The 16,514-nt window shown below is 41.0% G+C and overlaps 2 protein-coding genes across 2 annotated transcripts; both read right to left on the bottom strand.

The window, feature by feature from the left end:
- Positions 1-1,084: 1,084 nt before the first annotated feature.
- Positions 1,085-2,008, bottom strand: LOC139020429 (olfactory receptor 1J4-like). The gene has a single exon (XM_070430069.1). The coding sequence runs from the start codon at positions 1,910-1,912 to the stop codon at positions 1,085-1,087; it is 828 nt and encodes a 275-aa protein (XP_070286170.1). The 5' UTR covers positions 1,913-2,008.
- A 12,111-nt stretch (positions 2,009-14,119) lies between these two features.
- LOC139020428 (olfactory receptor 1J4-like) lies at positions 14,120-15,097 on the bottom strand. The gene has a single exon (XM_070430068.1). The coding sequence runs from the start codon at positions 15,095-15,097 to the stop codon at positions 14,120-14,122; it is 978 nt and encodes a 325-aa protein (XP_070286169.1).
- Positions 15,098-16,514: the final 1,417 nt, after the last annotated feature.

The raw sequence follows: 16,514 nt of genomic DNA, 5'->3' as shown, positions 1-16,514 counted from the left end.
CTTACCTTTTGCAACAGCATGGATGGAACTTGTGATTATTATGCAAAGCAAAATAAGCCAGTTATAGAAAGACAAATATCATATTATTTCACATATATATTGTCTTTAATGAACAGAATACAAGCACACTCATAGATACAGAAAACAGACTGATAGCTGTTAGAAGGAAAGGGTGTTGGGGGGCTGGGTGAACAAGTTGAAGGCATTAAACAAAAAAAATCCCACAATTCATTGACAGAGACAACAGTATGGTTATTACCAGAAGAAAGGGGGAGGGGGAGTAGAAGAAGGTAAAGGGAAGATAAATGGTGACAGAGGAGACCTGAATTTGAGTGGTGAACACACAATCTATATAATAAAAACCTAAGCGACCCTTATATTGGAACGACCAGAATGACCAGTCGCTATAATGTGCCCTGACCACCAGGGGGAAGACGCTGAACACAGGAGCTGACCCCTGGTGGTTAGTGCACTTCCACAGGGGGAGTACTGCTGAGCCAGAAGCTCACAGATGGCGAGCACTGCGGTAGTGGCGAGAGCCACTCTTGCCTCTGCAGCAGCACTAAGGAGCAGCGAGCAGGTGGGCTGTAAGGAGCAAGGGGTCCCGGACTGCAAGAGGGATGTCCAACTGCTGGCTTAGGTCCACCCCTTGGGGTGCGGGCCTAAGCTGTTAGTCGAACATTCCCTGAGGGCTCCCGGGCTGCCAGAGGGATGTCTGACTGAGAGCTTAGGCCCACTACCCCGCCCCCACCCCCGTGGGAGCAGGCCTAAGCCAGCAGGTGGACATCCCCTGAGGAATCCCGGACTGTGAGAGGGTGAAGATCGGGATAAGGGACCCCCACCATAGTGCGCAAATTTTCATGCACCAGGCCTCTAGTATCTTAGAAGATGGACAAGCGAGAAACAATAATGAATTCTTAACAATCCAAGTGGCAAATATGACCTAGCTGACATGTTAACAACATATTACATGACAACAGAATGTATATTCTATTAATGTTATATGAAAATGTCAACCATAAATAATTTTAGATATATTTCCCTGTGCTCCTGACTGCAACAAGAGAATCTAGTGATTGCCACTTTAAAAAGTTACTCTATTCATACACATCTTTAGGGCCTGTTTTATATCTCTGCTCCTCAGGCTGTAGATGAAGGGGTTCAGCATGGGAGTAACTACTGTATACATGACAGAAGCAATTATGTCCTTGGAATCCCATGATGAGGAGAAAAAGTAAACACCAGCAAGTGTCCCGTAGTATAAAGACACCACAAAGAGATGGGAGCCACAGGTAGAAAAGGCTTTAGAGAGTCTCTTAGTGGAGGGCACCCTCAGGATGATAGTTCCTATACGTATGTATGAGCCCAAAACAATGCTCAATGGCAGGAAGTAAAGCATTCCTCCCTCGGTGAAGATGACCAGATTATTGAGGGAGATGTCTGAGCAGCTCAGCTTCAGGAGCACAGTGAGGTCACAGAAGAAGTGGGTGATGGTATTGTCAGCACAGAAGGACAGTGGGACCAAGAGGAGGGTATGAAAAAGAGCATGGACACAGGCAGCCATCCAGGAGCCAGCCACCAGCAACGTGCACAGCGCCTGACTCATGATTGTGGAATAGTGCAGAGGGTGACAGATGGCCACGAACCTGTCATATGCCATCACAGCCAAAAGGAAGTTGTCAAGAGAACCAAAAAGTATGAAAAAATACAACTGAGAAATGCATCCCACATAGGGGATGGATTGTTGCCAAGTCTGCATGTTTATGAGCATCTTAGGGACAGTGACAGAGGAGAGAGAAATGTCAGAGAAGGCCAAGTGGCTGAGGAAGAAGTACATGGGCGTGTGCAGGTGAGAGTCCAGCCTGATGAGCAGGATGATGAGCAGGTTGCCCAGCACCGTGGTCAGGTACATGCCCAGGAACAGGGTGAAGAACACGTCCTGCTGCCCTGGCGGGATGGGGAGCCCCAGGAGGAGGAACTGGGACACGCTGCTCTGGTTCTCAGGCCTCGTGCTGCTCTTCTGTCTGCTGGGGATGAAGAAGGTGTGGGAATTTGAGTAGCCTCGAAAGAATGGCCAGGACCATCACATCTCATACTGTCATTCTCTATGAAAACCACCTTAAAATACTTTCATATTAATCCCACACACCTGTGGGTGTTTACATCTTCCCTCTATTGCAGTCTGGATCAAGGGAAACTTTGGTCCCCCATGTTGTAGTTAACAAGACCTCATCACACAGAAGCTAGAGGGGGTTTGCTGTTTTATTCAACCATTACTTTTAGCATCAATTCTTTGTCAGGACCTCTACTAAGGACTGTAGTGCAGCAGTGAACAAGAAAAGCAAGGTGCCCACTTCTATGAGATTAGATCTTGATGAGCATGGAGGGCTCATTTCTACACCAGCCCAGAGCCAAACCATAATACTTCACTGTGGCAGGAATAGAAGGTGAGCCCCTGCGAAGTGGTATCAGTTGTTCTGCCTGAAAGTAACGTGAGACCCCGTTGCTGAGTGGGCGTTGTTGGAATATTATCATACTCCTCCTGTGAACCTGCCTGGTCCCATTTACCCACAGCTTAAGTATACCCAGGCACAGTCTAGAAATGGGTGGCCATTGAAAGCCACTGGATGCCAGAATACCTCCAAAACAGAATAGTCCACAAACTGTATTTCATAATAATGCTGAGCATTTTGGTGAGCATTTGGGTATTCGGCTAGGGACCTCACCTACCTTTTCTAATTAAAACCACTCACCAGTCTTACATTCTCAGATTTTTTTAAAATATATTTTTTATTGATTTTTTTACAGAGAGGAAGGGAGAAGGATAGAGAGTTAGAAACATCGATGAGAGAGAAACATTGATCAGCTGCCTCCTGCACACCCCCTATTAGGGATGTGCCCACAACCAAGGTACATGCTCTTGACCGAATCGAACCTGGGACCTTTCAGTCTGCAGGCTGACGCTCTATCCACTGAGCCAAACCAGTTAGGGCACATTCTCAGATTTAAAAAAATATATATTTTTATTGATTTCATGGATTAAGGGAGAGGAGAGAGATAAAAACATCAATGATGAGAGAGAATCATTGATCAGGTGCCTCCTCCACCCCACCCCACCCCCAACTAAGGATCAAACCCACAAACCAGGCATGTGCTCTCACAGAGAGTTAAACTGTGACCTCATGGTTCATGGTTCATAGATCAATGTTCAACCACTGAGCCAACACAGCCAGGCACATTCCCAGATTTTATAACTTTTTCACAGCTGTACTAAGAATTTTATGTTCTTTCACCTATTTTAGCTTTTAAGAAATAGAAAAATAAGTGGCACAGATTCTGTAGTCACACTATACCTTAGGGGACAGAAGGGCACATATACTCTTGTGTGCATATCTGTATCTAAATATATGTGACATAATGTTATAACGATATATATATGTATTATCATTTTCTATATATTAAAAAATTCCAGGTATTAGCTACTTCTTTGGGTTTCGTCTAATATATCTTTGTGATCAGACCCCTGCTCTTAACCATTACACATGGAAACTTCCCTTTTCTTGCTTAAGGGAGGCAAGAACAATGTGTTATTTTAGAGCTGTGAGGACCAAAAGATGCCCAAAATTCTTAGTCCTCTACCTAGATAATTTCATTTCTTCATATTTATATTCTTTCCAGCTGGTAGTAAATTCTCAAATACATTAACTTTATTTATACAATAAATATTTACTGAGAGGCTCTGTAAGATTCACAGAAACAAGAAAACTGAGGCCAAAAATTTATGTAACTTGCCCTAGCTGGTTTGGCTCAGTGATAGAGTGTTGGCCTGCAGACTGAAGGGTCCCAGGTTCGATACTGGTCAAGGGCAGGTACCTTGGTTGCAGGCTCCTTCCCAGTCCAGGCCCTGATTGGGGTGCATGCAGGAGGCAACCAATTGATATGTTTCTCTCATATCGATATTTCTATCTTTCCATCTCTCTTTCACTCTCTCTAAAATCAATGGAAAAATATCCTCCAGTGAGGATTAAAAAGAGTTTATGTAACTTTCCCAAGGTTTCACTGCTATATGGTGGTGATTCTGCCCTATAACCTCACACAGCATGATACCTAGAGTTTATTTTGCCTTGATGTTTAATCAAGTAAAGAAAAGGTTGTATAATTATGATCAGTCACTCGGGTACATGGAAATGAGAACAGATTTGTTTCAAGAATCAAGGAGAGCCCTGGCTGGTTTGGCTCAGTGGATAGAATGTTGCCCTGGGCACTGAAGGGTCACAGGTTCAATTCTGGTCAAGGGAACATGCTTGGGTTGTGGACTTGATCCCCAGTAGGGAACGTGCAGGTGGCAGCTGATCAGTGATTCTTATCATTGATGTTTCAATCTCTCTCTCCCTCTATCTCCCTGAAATAAATAAAAAATATATATATATTTTTTAAAAAGAAGCAAGGAGAAGCTTTGAGTGTGGTTATCTCAGCTAAGGGTGCCCCAGTAGGAGGACACTTAAGGAAATTCTTGAGATCCTGAATGCAGATCACATACAGAAACGGACACCCACCACACACACACACACACACACACACACACACACACACACACAGCTGATGTGAGGATTCCAGTCACCAATGCCCATATCTCCATCCTAAGGGAAGTATAGCCTATCCATGATTCAGCACATGAACACCCATATACATGCATATAAGTCATAAGTAACATACTAAGTGAGATATGCACAACACTCACTGATGTATCATTCACCCACAAACACACTAACGCACCTGATTCATGACAACCTGGTAAAGACTCACCTCACCACATATACATAACTCAAACACTATACACACTCACCAAAAACACACAAGACCACAAACAATTCAAAAATCTCACAAGAAACACACACCAATAACACAGATGCTCACCCTGCCACACTCACTATAGCAAGCAGCACATATGCTCCTATTAATCAGAGACATACTTCCCCGCTTCTGACCATCCCTTTCCGGTGGGAGGGCAGTCAACATGGAACAGTTAAGCCTCTTTAGTCACAGGCATTGTCCTTAAAACACCCCAATACCCCATGCACGTGGTCACACACACATGGTCACATACACAGAGAAAACCCAACAGCACACCTTCGTGCTCTCACACACGAGTGTGTCACCCACAGACACAGCTACCTGATGTAGCAGCCCACATTGCTGAGCAGAGGTCTGAGCCCTCTCTGACCTGACCTTGGTATCTGGTGAGGTGAACATCTTCCTGTCCAGCAGCAGAGACAATATTATGATCACAGACATGACATGAATCAGGAGTCCCTAATCACACGCCTGGTGGTGATAACTTGTACTGCATGTGCTAAAATAGGACTGTGGTTCATATACATAGTGCACACACACACACACACACACAAACTATTAAATAGCATGTATACAAGCATACACAATATATGCAGAAACACAGTCATGGACACTGAGTCTCATACATGAACCCGCTAGCACACAGGCAGATCAATCACCCAGGGCAGATTTCCAGCTCCTCTCACCTGGGCTCCTCATTGGTGAGCTCAGACACCTTCTGCTCCAGACTGTCGCCCATCTCCTCAGGTTTTCTTCAGGAGACCTAATGTCCAGACACACAGAAGCAATATCTGGGGCCTTTGCACTTCTACTGACTTTCATTTTCCTTAACCAGCTCCAGAGAAATGAGTCCACAATGACACTTAACTGCTAATGAGAGACGGCAACCAAGTCCCCAGGCTTGTGGCTGATTTCTGACTGCCCTTTGGGAGCTGTGTGTCCAAGATCCAGAGGGACTCCAGTGTCCCTGATTCCAGTCATATCCTGGACGCCTTTCTTCTTGGACATTGTTCCAGCTGGGACAAAGAATATTTCCATTTTTTATTTGGAAATGACTTTAAAGATACAGAAAAGTTAAAAAAGGATATAAAGAATTCCTTGAGAGGCGTTGCTCAGATTCCATAATGGTTAACATTTTACTATGTTTACCATTTGTTTGTTTGTATGTATGTATGTTTCAGGCTTTAATTCTCAGTGGATATACCACAGTGCATATTACTATAAGGCGTATGCTATTAATTTTTCCATTGACTAGTGTTTTTATTTATCTTCATTAGCTATGGTTTTATCTACCAGGTTATCTACTATAAAGTTAGTTTTTTATAGTTACTATTTTAACTTGTAATTAAAAGGTATAGTTTATGTAAATATTTTGATATTATATAAACATAACATTTTCCTCATTAAAAGTTCACCCACTCACCTTAATGATTCTTATATGACAAATTACTGCAAATGTGGTAGTCAAATAGTGGATTTTTATGAATTCTATAATTTCTTATTTTAGTTGTATTATATAAGAACTTACCTTTATTGCCCACTCATTTGTATTTTTTTGTTTTTTGTTAATCCTTACCAGAGGATCTTTTCCCAGTGAGTTGAGATACAGTAGAATGGAGGGAGGGAGAAAAGGAGGCAGGGGGAGAGGGAAAGAGAGAGAGAGAAACATCAATGACACATTGATGGTTGCCTCCTGAACGTGCTCCAAGCGGGTCCAGGGATCAATCCTGTAACCCTGATACATGCCCTTGACGGGGTATCAAACCCACCACCCTTTGATCCACCGGCCGAAGTTCTGATGACTTAGCCACACTGTCCAGGGATGCATATATTATTTCTGATTGGTGTTTTTGAATTCTTGGGATATATTCCCATAAGTGTGATCACTAGGTCAAAAGGCAGTTCCTTTTTTAATTTTTTGAGGAAACGCCATACTGTTTTCCACAGTGGCTGCACCAGTCTGCATTCCCATAAATAGTGAACTAGGGTTTCCTTTCTACACATCCTCACCAGTACTTCTTTGCTGATTTATCAATGATAGCTATTCTGGCAGGTGTAAAGTGATATCTCATTATCATTTTAATTTTCATCTCTCTGATAATTAAAGATATTGAGCATCTTTTCATATGTCTATTGACCATATGTATGTCTTCTTTAGAGAACTGTCTTTTCAGGTCCTTTGCTCAATTTTTAACTGATTGTTTGTGTTCATGGTGTTGAGTTGTAGAAGTTCTTTATATATTTTGGAAATTAACCCCTTATCAGATGTATCATTGGCAAATATGTTCTCCCATACAGTGGGTTCCCTTTTCATTATGTTGATGGCTTCTTTTGCTGTGCTGCAGCTTTTTAGTTTGATTTAGTCTCATTTGTTTATTCTTTTCTTTGTTCCTTTTGCTCTAGGAGATATATCAACAAATAATTTGCTACGAGCGATGTGTGAGATTTTATTGTCTATGTTTTCTTTTTTTAAAATATATTTTATTGATTTTTTTACAGAGAGGAAGGGAGAGGGATAGAGAGTTAGAAACATTGATGAGAGAGAAACATCGATCAGCTGCCTCCTGCACACTCCCTACTGGATATGTGCCTGAAACCAAAGTACATGCCCTTGACCAGAATCGAACCTGGGACCCTTGAGTCTGCAGGCCGACGCTCTATCCACTGAGCCAAACCGGTTAGGACTGTCTATGTTTTCTTTTAGGATTTTTATGGTTTTGGACTTACATTTAAGTCTTTTATCCATTTTGAATTTGTTCTTGTGTCTGGTGTAAGTTGGTGGTCTATTTTCATTTTTTTGCATGTATCTGTCCAGTTTTCCCAACACTATTTGTTGAAGAGATTGTCTTTACTCCATTGTATGCTCTTGCCTCCTTTGTTAAATACTAATTGACCATAAAAATGTGGGTCATTTTTTGGACTCTGTTCTGTTCCATTGATCTATATGCCTGTTCTTATGCGAGTACAGGCTGCTTTGAATACTATGGCCTTGTAGTATAATTTGATATCCAGAACTATGATACCTCCAACTTTGTTCTTCTTTCTCCAGATTGCAGAGGATATTCGGATCTTTTTTTGGTTCCATATACATTTTGGGAATATTTGTCCACACCTGTAGAATATGTCATTGGTATTTTCATAGGAATTGCGTAGAATTTATTGATTGCTTTAGCTAATAGGGACATTTTAATAATGTTAATTATTCCAATCTATGAACATAGTGTAGGCTTTCCCTTATTTTATGTCTTTCTCAGTTTCTTTCTTCACTGTCCTATAGTTTTCTGAGCACATGTCTTTTACCTCCTTGTTTAAATTTGTTCCCAAGTACCTTATTTTTTTTTGTAGCAATAGTAAATGGGATAGTTTTCTTAGATTCTCTTTCGAATAGTTCTATATTGGTGTATAAAAATGCCACCAATTTCTGGATATTATTTTTGTATTCTGATACTTTGCTGAAATCATGTATTAGTTCTAGTAGATTTCTGTTGAAGTTTTTAGGTTTTCTATGTACAATGTCATGTCACCTGCAAATAATGACAATTTTGCTTCCTCCTTTCCAATTTTGATGCCTTTTATTTCTTCTTCTTGTCTGAACTTGGACTTCCAGTACTATGTTGAAAAAGAGTGGTGAAAGTAGACATCCCTTTTTTATTCCTGATCTTAAAGAAAACACATATCATTTTTGCCTATTGAATATTTTGTTGGCTGTGCATTTTTCATGTATGGCCTTACTTATCTTGAGGTATGATCCCTTTATTGCTACTTTGCTGATAGTTTATATCAGGGGTCCTCAAACTACGGCCCATGGGCCACGTGCAAATACAAATATTGTATTTGTTCCCGTTTTGTTTTTTTTACTTCAAAATAAGATATGTGCAGTGTGCATAGAAATTTGTTCATAGTTTTTTTTAAAAAATATTGTCTGGCCCTCCAACGGTCTGAAGGACAGTGAACTGGCCCCCTATTTAAAAAGTTTGAGGACCCCTGGTATATCATAAATGGGTGCTGGATTTTATTGAATGCCTTTTCTGCATCTATAGATATGATCATGTGATTTTTATTGTTCATTTTGGTTGGGTGATGTATCACATTATTGATTTTCAAATATTGCACCAATGTTTCTTCCCTGGAGTAAATCCCATTTAATCATGGTGTATGGTCTTTGTAATGCATTGCTGGATCCAATTGGTAAAATTTTGTGAGGATTTTAGCATCTACGTTTTCCAGAGACACTGGCCTATAACTTTTTATTTTATTTTAGTGGCTTTATATAGTTTTGTAATTAAGATAATGCTGGCATCATCAGAAAAGCTTGGAAGTCAGTTCTTCTTTGAATGTTTGGTAAAATTTGCCTGTGAAGCCATGCAGTCAAGAACTTTTGTTTGTCGTTTTTAAAATTACTTTTTAAATTTTATTAGTTGTTATTGGTGTACTTAGTTTTTCTGATTCTTCCTGGTTGAATTTTGGAAGATTGTATGTTTCTAGGAATTTGTCCATTTCAGTTAGGTTGTCCAATTTGTTGGCATTTAATTTTTCATAGTCCTTTCACTCCTTCATGTTTTTGTGATGTCAGTTGTTAACTTCTCTTTCATTTCTTATTTTATTTATTTGGGTCCTCTTTCTCTTTTTTTAAATGAGTGTGTTTAATGGTTCACCAATCCTATCTAATAAAAGGGTAATATGCAAATTAACTGTCATTCCATCACAAATATGGCGGTGCCCATAAGCACAAGATGTTGGCGCCCAGTCCTCTCAGCCCTGCTGGAGTCCCCAGTCGACGGGGGGGGGGAGCAGCCACTGAGAGCGGGCAGCGTGAGTGGCCTGGCAGAATGCTTGCTTTGTTACCGCGGCCGCAGATGGGCCTCTGACCACATTTTGGCTGCTTCCCTGTGTTGATAGAGTGGCTTTGTGTGCTGGGTGTCCTATAGGGCCCAGTGGCTCAGCCTCCTCAATTACCTGAGGTGGACACTCTTGGTGCACCCCTTTGTGGCCTGTGTGCACAGTCTTGTTGTAGTTAAGCCTTGATTGTAGTTGGTATCACTGGGAGGAATTGACCTCCAGGCCAATTGGCTGTGAGAATCAGCTGTGTCTATGGTGGGAGAACTTCTGTGCTTGGAGACACCCTTATGGGGCAAGACTTGCTTCAGTGGGGCTTTGGTGCTCACTGAGTCTGCCCCCTGAGTGTGTCCCTTATGGATCTGAGGAGTTATAATCTGGATGGTCCCACTCTGACCACTGGGTACACTGGCCCTTGGATCTCTAAGGAGGTGCTAATTTAGCCTCTGCCTGAGGCTACCAAGCAGGAGCTATGGAGAGATCTGCAGATTCTTCTTCTTTGTTTGGGATTTGGAGGTGCCCAGATGAGGCCCAGCTGTGAAGCAATGCAAGCAGCTGTGGTGCCTTGGGCCTTCTTTTGGATGTTCTAGGTCTCTCTGACCCAGATGCAATTTGTTAGGTAATTTTAGATTGCAAAGGGCCAGGCCATTCATATGCAAAAGCCTCTATGCACAGCTTGGGTGGGGTGGGGTCTTAGGAATCAACAGGGCGAAGCAAACAGCTATGGCTGATCCTCAGCCCTGCCCTAAGAAGCCCCAGGTCTCAGTGTCCCATGGTAATTGCTGCAAGCACCTCTGAGAGAAAGCCACCCTCAAGTTCTGCCCAATGCCAGACAGTCCAGTTTCTCCCCATATGAGTCTGGGTCCCCAGAGTCTCGCCCGGAACTGGAGTTCAGAGCAGTCAGGAGCTTGTGTCTCCCTCCTGATGGAAAAAGACAACTGTCCTCAGTTGGGCCTTTCCGCGCGCACCTCTGTACCTTACTTCCACACCTCCTCTGAGTCTCAGTGTGCTTTTCTCTTTCCTTCTAATTGTAGAATTTCCACTCAGCCAGCCTTCCTGTGGTTCTGGATGATGTCCGTTTTGTCTTTTAGTTGTAGTTTTGAAGTGGTTGTACGAGGCATCAATTTCAGGTGTTTACCTATGCCGCCATCTTGGTTTCTCCCTGTTGTTCTTTTTTGTTGTTGTTCATTTAGATGTAGAATTAGATAGTTTAATTGAGATTATTCTTGCTTCTTGAGGTAGACCAGAAATGCTATGAACTTCTCTCTCAGGACTGCTTTCGCTATATCCAATAGGTTTTGGGTTTTGTGTTTTCATTTTCATTTGTTTTCAGGTGACTTTTTAATTTATTCCTTGATCTCATTGATAACCCATTCATTGTTTAATAACATGCTGTTTGGCCTCCAATTGTTTGAATATTTTTGAGAGTTTTTTTTAATACTGTGGTTGATTTCTAGTTTTATACCATTGTTATCTTAGAAGATGCTTGATATGATTCAATCATCTTGAATTATCAAAACTTATTTATGTCCTCACATGTGGTATATCTTTGAGAATGTTTCATGTGTACTGGAAAATAATGTATATTCTGCTGCTTTGGGGTAAAATGTTGTGTAAATATCAAGTAAATCCAGTTTGTTGTTTAAGGTTGCATTTTTTTTTCTGGATTTTTTGTCTGAAACATCTATCCAGTGATGACAGCAGGGTGTTAAGATCCCCTACTATGACTTTGTTGCTGTCACTCTCTCCCTGAAAGTCCACCAAGAATTTCCTTATGTAGTTAGTTGCTCCTACATTAGGTGCAGATATGTTTACAAGGATTATAACCCCTTGTTGGATCAATCCCTTTAGTATTATGTAGTGACATTCTTTGTCTCTTGTTATGGCCTTTGTTTTGAAGTCTCTTTTGTTCAGATATAAGTATTGCTACCCCAGCGGGTTTTTTGTTTGTTTGTTTGTTTCCATTGCATGGATTATTTTTTTTCCTATCACTTCACTTACAGCCTGTGTAAATCTTTTGCTCTGAGGTGGGTCTCTTGTAGACATCATATATATGGCTCATGTTTTCTTATCCATTCAGCTACCCTATGTCTTTTTTGGAACATAAGATGTGTTAACATCTTTATTTATTTTTAAATACTTCTTTATTGTTGAAAGTATTATATATGGCCCCCTGCTTACCCCATTGACTCCCTCCAGCCCTCCCCCCGGCCTGCCTTGGCTGCCCCCCCATCCCTCGGCTCCAGGCCTTCACAACCTTATTACCTGTGTTCATGGGTTATGCATATATGCACACAATGTCCTTGGTTGATTACCTCCCACCCAACCACCCTCCCCATACCATGTCTTTTGATTGGAGCCAATAATCCATTTACATTTAAGGTATTATTGACAGCTACTTGTTTCTTGCCATTTTTTTCTTTTACCTATGTTCCTCTCTACAATATGTATTTTCTTCTTCTTAAAGCAGTTCCTTTAACATTTCTTGCAGTGCTGGTTTGGTGGTAATGAATAAAGACTGGGAAGTCTTTATTTTGGTTTCCCTGGAATAGTGTGGTCCAAATCTCCCCAGTGGACAGAATCCCCACTGATTCCAAACACCAGATGCTATGCAGGCTCCTCCTCACTTCTCTGTTGCTCTGGGTTGGGATCCCTGCATGGGCATGAGACCTGATGCTTCTAGCCGTGGCCATCAAACTGCAGCTCCCGAGCCACATGCGGTTCTTTGGCCCCTTGAGTGTGGCTCTTCCTAAGCCTTAGGAGTACCCTAATTAAGTTAATAACAACGTACCTACCTATATAGTTTAAGTTTAAAAAATTTGGCTCTCAAAAGAAATTTCAGTCGCTGTACTGTCGATATTTGGCTCTGTTGACTAATGAGTTTGCCGACCACTGTAGGGGGAGGGAGCTCCATGCCTGTGATATCCCGCTGGCTTTTCAGCACAACCACACATTTATGAGGAGGCTCTCCCTTTTATCGTCTCCACCCTCCTAGCTCCAACCCTCGTGTGATTTCTACTGTACCCTTTGATTATAAGTTTTCATGTTAGCTATCCATGAGTTGTTTTTCAAATTGATTGCTCTGCAATTTAATTGCAAATCTGGTTTGGGGCTGGGAGCTAATAGGTGCAGCTTTCAGCTAATCTGCAGATATCTTGAAGTCTCTAGTGTTTTAATCCTTGATCTGTTGGCTAAGGTGGTGTCTGCCAAGTTCTCTACAGAAAAGTCGCAATTTTCTTCAAGTTACTATTTTAACCTTGTAATTAATAGGTATCATTTGGGTAGATATCTTGATATTATGTAAGCATAACTTTTTCCTTATTAAAACTTCACCCACTATAGTTAACATCCACTGGTAATTCTTATATGACAAAATTATTGAAAACTTTGAGGCCAAGTGGTGATTCTTCTAATTCTATCATATCTTTCTTGTTTATTAGTTGTATTTTTCTATAAAAAAATTACCCTTATTTCCCAGTCATTTGTTTGTATGTATGTATGTATGTATGTATTTATTTATTTATATCATGGTGGACTCAGGGTTCTTATTCTCTGAGTGATAATCCATTTCCATTGTTACTCATTTTGAAGCTTTGGGTGTGTGTACTCATAGGATGTAGGTCAGGACTGAGACAGAAAGAATGGGGAATAGCCCTGGCCGGTGTTGCTAAGTGGTTACAGCTTCAGCCGGCACACTTAATGGTTGTAAGTTCGATTCCAGGTCATGGGCTTCTTTATTACCTATACTACACTAGTGTCTACATCTGGGTCTGTATGTATATCTGTATATGTACCTATACTCATCGAGAAGTAGATAAGGTGTTAAGGTTGGACCCATTACTAGAAAAATTTTCCTAATTATAAATGAAGTGGTATGCTGTTAAATGTATTTTTTAAAGGTCTCTAGATTTCTATCAGTCTTGCTTTGTAGCACATAACAATTTTCATATGTAATTACTCATCATGGCTGATTGCAGTCTGGCTACATGATGTAATTGATTGTGCAGTGGGAAGAGATGTGTACAATCAGCTTGAAGCCAACTAAACCCAGAATAGAGCAATTAGTTCAAAAATAAATAAATAGATGAGTAAATAGATAAATAAATAAAGTTCACTAGTGGCAGAATATGATGCTAAATAAGTGAGTCTTGTATAACATAAAATAAAAAAATATGTAATCAAAAAAAGACATACAGCAAAACAGAAAGAGACAAATTCACAAATTATAAATGCGCAAAATATTCTGCATAAGATTTGGCTTATAAGAGATGATGAACAAATGAAAAATGTAAATTAGGAATAATGAATTATAAACAATCCAGGTAGCAAACATGATCTAGTTGACATATTAACAACACTTGTACCAGACAACAGAATGCATGTTCTATTAAAGTTATATGGAGATGTTGATCATACAATAATTTTAGATCTATCTCACTGTGTTCCTGACAACAACAAGTGGATTTTGTGACTTCCAGTTAAAGAACTTAACCCTATTGACATACATCTCTAAAGCCTGTTTGATATCTCTGTTCCTCAGGCTGTAGATGAAGGGGTTCAGCATGGGGGTAACTACTGTATACATGACAGAAGCAATTATGTCCTTGGAACCCCATGATGAGGAGAAAAAATAAACACCTGAAGCTGTCCCATAGTATAAAAACACCACAGAGAGATGGGAGCCACAGGTAGAAAAGGCTTTAAAGAGTCTCGTAGTGGAGGGCACCCTCAGGATGATGGTCCCTATGCGGATATAAGAGCCCAAAATAACACCAAAAGGCAGGAAGAAAATCATTCCTCCCTCGGTCAAGATGACCAGCTCATTGAGGGAGATGTCTGAGCAGCTCAGCTTCAGGAGAGCAGCAAGGTCACAGAAGAAGTGGGAGATGATATTATTGGCACCAAAGGACAGTCGGACCAATAGGAGAGTGTGCAACAAATCATGGACACAGGAGAGAATCCAGGAGCCAGCCACCAGCAGCACACACAGCCCCTCCCTCATGATGGTGGTGTAGTGTAGGGGGTGACAGATGGCCACGTATCTGTCATATGCCATCACAGCCAGAAGAAAATTGTCAAGACCAGCAAAATGTATGAAAAAATACAACTGAGAAATGCACCCCACATAGGAGATGGATTGTTGCCGAGTCTGCATGTTGATGAGCATCTTTGGGACAATAACAGAGGAAAGAGAAAGGTCAGAGAAGGCCAAGTGGCTGAGGAAGAAGTACATGGGCGTGTGCAGGCGAGAGTCCAGCCTGATGAGCAGGATGATGAGCAGGTTGCCCAGCACCGTGGTCAGGTACATGCCCAGGAACAGGGTGAAGAACACGCCCTGCTGCCCTGGCGGGATGGGGAGCCCCAGGAGGAGGAACTGGGACACGCTGCTCTGGTTCTCAGGTCTCATGCTGCTGATCTGTCTGCTGGAAAGGAAGAAGGAGTGGGAATCTCAGGAACCTAAGAAGGATGATCAGAATCAGCACATCTCATGCTATAATTTTCTGGACAAACCATTCATTTTGTAAAACTTTCATATCAATTCCACATACCTGTGGATGTATACATCTTCCCTCTCCCAGTCTGGCTCCAGGAAAACACTGAACCCCTAAAGTGGTCAATAAGACTTTGTCACACAGTGGCACGAAGAGGTTCTCTATTTTATTCAACCATGACTTTTAACATCAAGTCTGTGTCAGGACCTCTTCTAAGGACCGAAATGCAGCAGTGAACAAGAAAAGCAAGATGCGCACTTCTGTGAGATTATATATTCATGAGCATGGAGGGACCATTTCTACACCAGCCCAGAGCCAAACCATAATAATTCACTGTGGTAGAAAAAGAAGATGAGCCCCAGAAACTGGCATCAGTTGTTAGTGCCTTAAAACCATGTGAGAATCCAGGGCTGATTTGGGCTTCTTGGAGCATTTTCACACTCCTCCTGTGAATCTGCCAGGTCTCACTGACCCACAACTATAAACTCAGGGACACTCTCAAATGGTGGCCATTTAAAACCACTTGAGGGCAGAACAGCTCCAAAACCGAAATAGTGCACAAACTACCTTCCATAATATGTTTGAACATTTAGTACAACATTTGCATATTGGCCTAAGGACCTACCTACATTTCCTAACTAAATCCACAGGTCAAACTTACATTCCCAGATTTTAAAACCATATTACAGCTGCACTAAGAATTTGTGTTCTTTCACCTTTTTTAGTTTTTAAGAAATAGAAACATAAATGATACAAATTTTCCAGGCACACAGCAATGAAGTAGGGAATGGAAGGACACACACATGTGTGTATATCTGTATGTATAATGTAGGTAACATGTATAAAACTTGATATGTGTATTATCATTTTTATATAATAAAAATCATCAAGTATTAGCTACTTCATGGTGTTTCGTCTAATATATATTTGTGGTCAAAACCCCCATTCTTAACTATTACACAGGGAAGCATTCTTTTTCTTCTTAGGGAGGCCAGCACAATGTATTCTGTTAGAACTGTGAGGTCTCAAAGTTGTCCAAAATTCTGAAACCTCTCACTAGACAATTTTATATATATATATACCTTCCAATTGACAAATTCTCAAATATATTAATTTTATTTTGCAAAATAATGTTTACTGAGAGCCTCTGTAAGTTTCACAATAGAAGTGTAATTCTTTTCATTTACAGATGGGCAAAGTAAGACCAAAAGTTAAGTAACTTTCCCAAGGTCTCTGCGCTATTTGATGGTGATCCTGCCCAATAGCCTCACACAGCCTGATGTCTGCAGGTTATTTTCCTGGGACGTTTAGTAAAAGTAAAGAGGAAGAAAG

This window comes from Myotis yumanensis, unplaced genomic scaffold, assembly GCF_028538775.1.
Source record: "Myotis yumanensis isolate MYYU_CA2020_CCGP unplaced genomic scaffold, mMyoYum1.0.hap1 SCAF_12, whole genome shotgun sequence".
NCBI classification, from domain to species: Eukaryota; Metazoa; Chordata; class Mammalia; order Chiroptera; family Vespertilionidae; genus Myotis; species Myotis yumanensis.
Note: the sequence above shows the minus strand (reverse complement) of the source record. Positions and strands in the feature narration are given on the sequence as shown.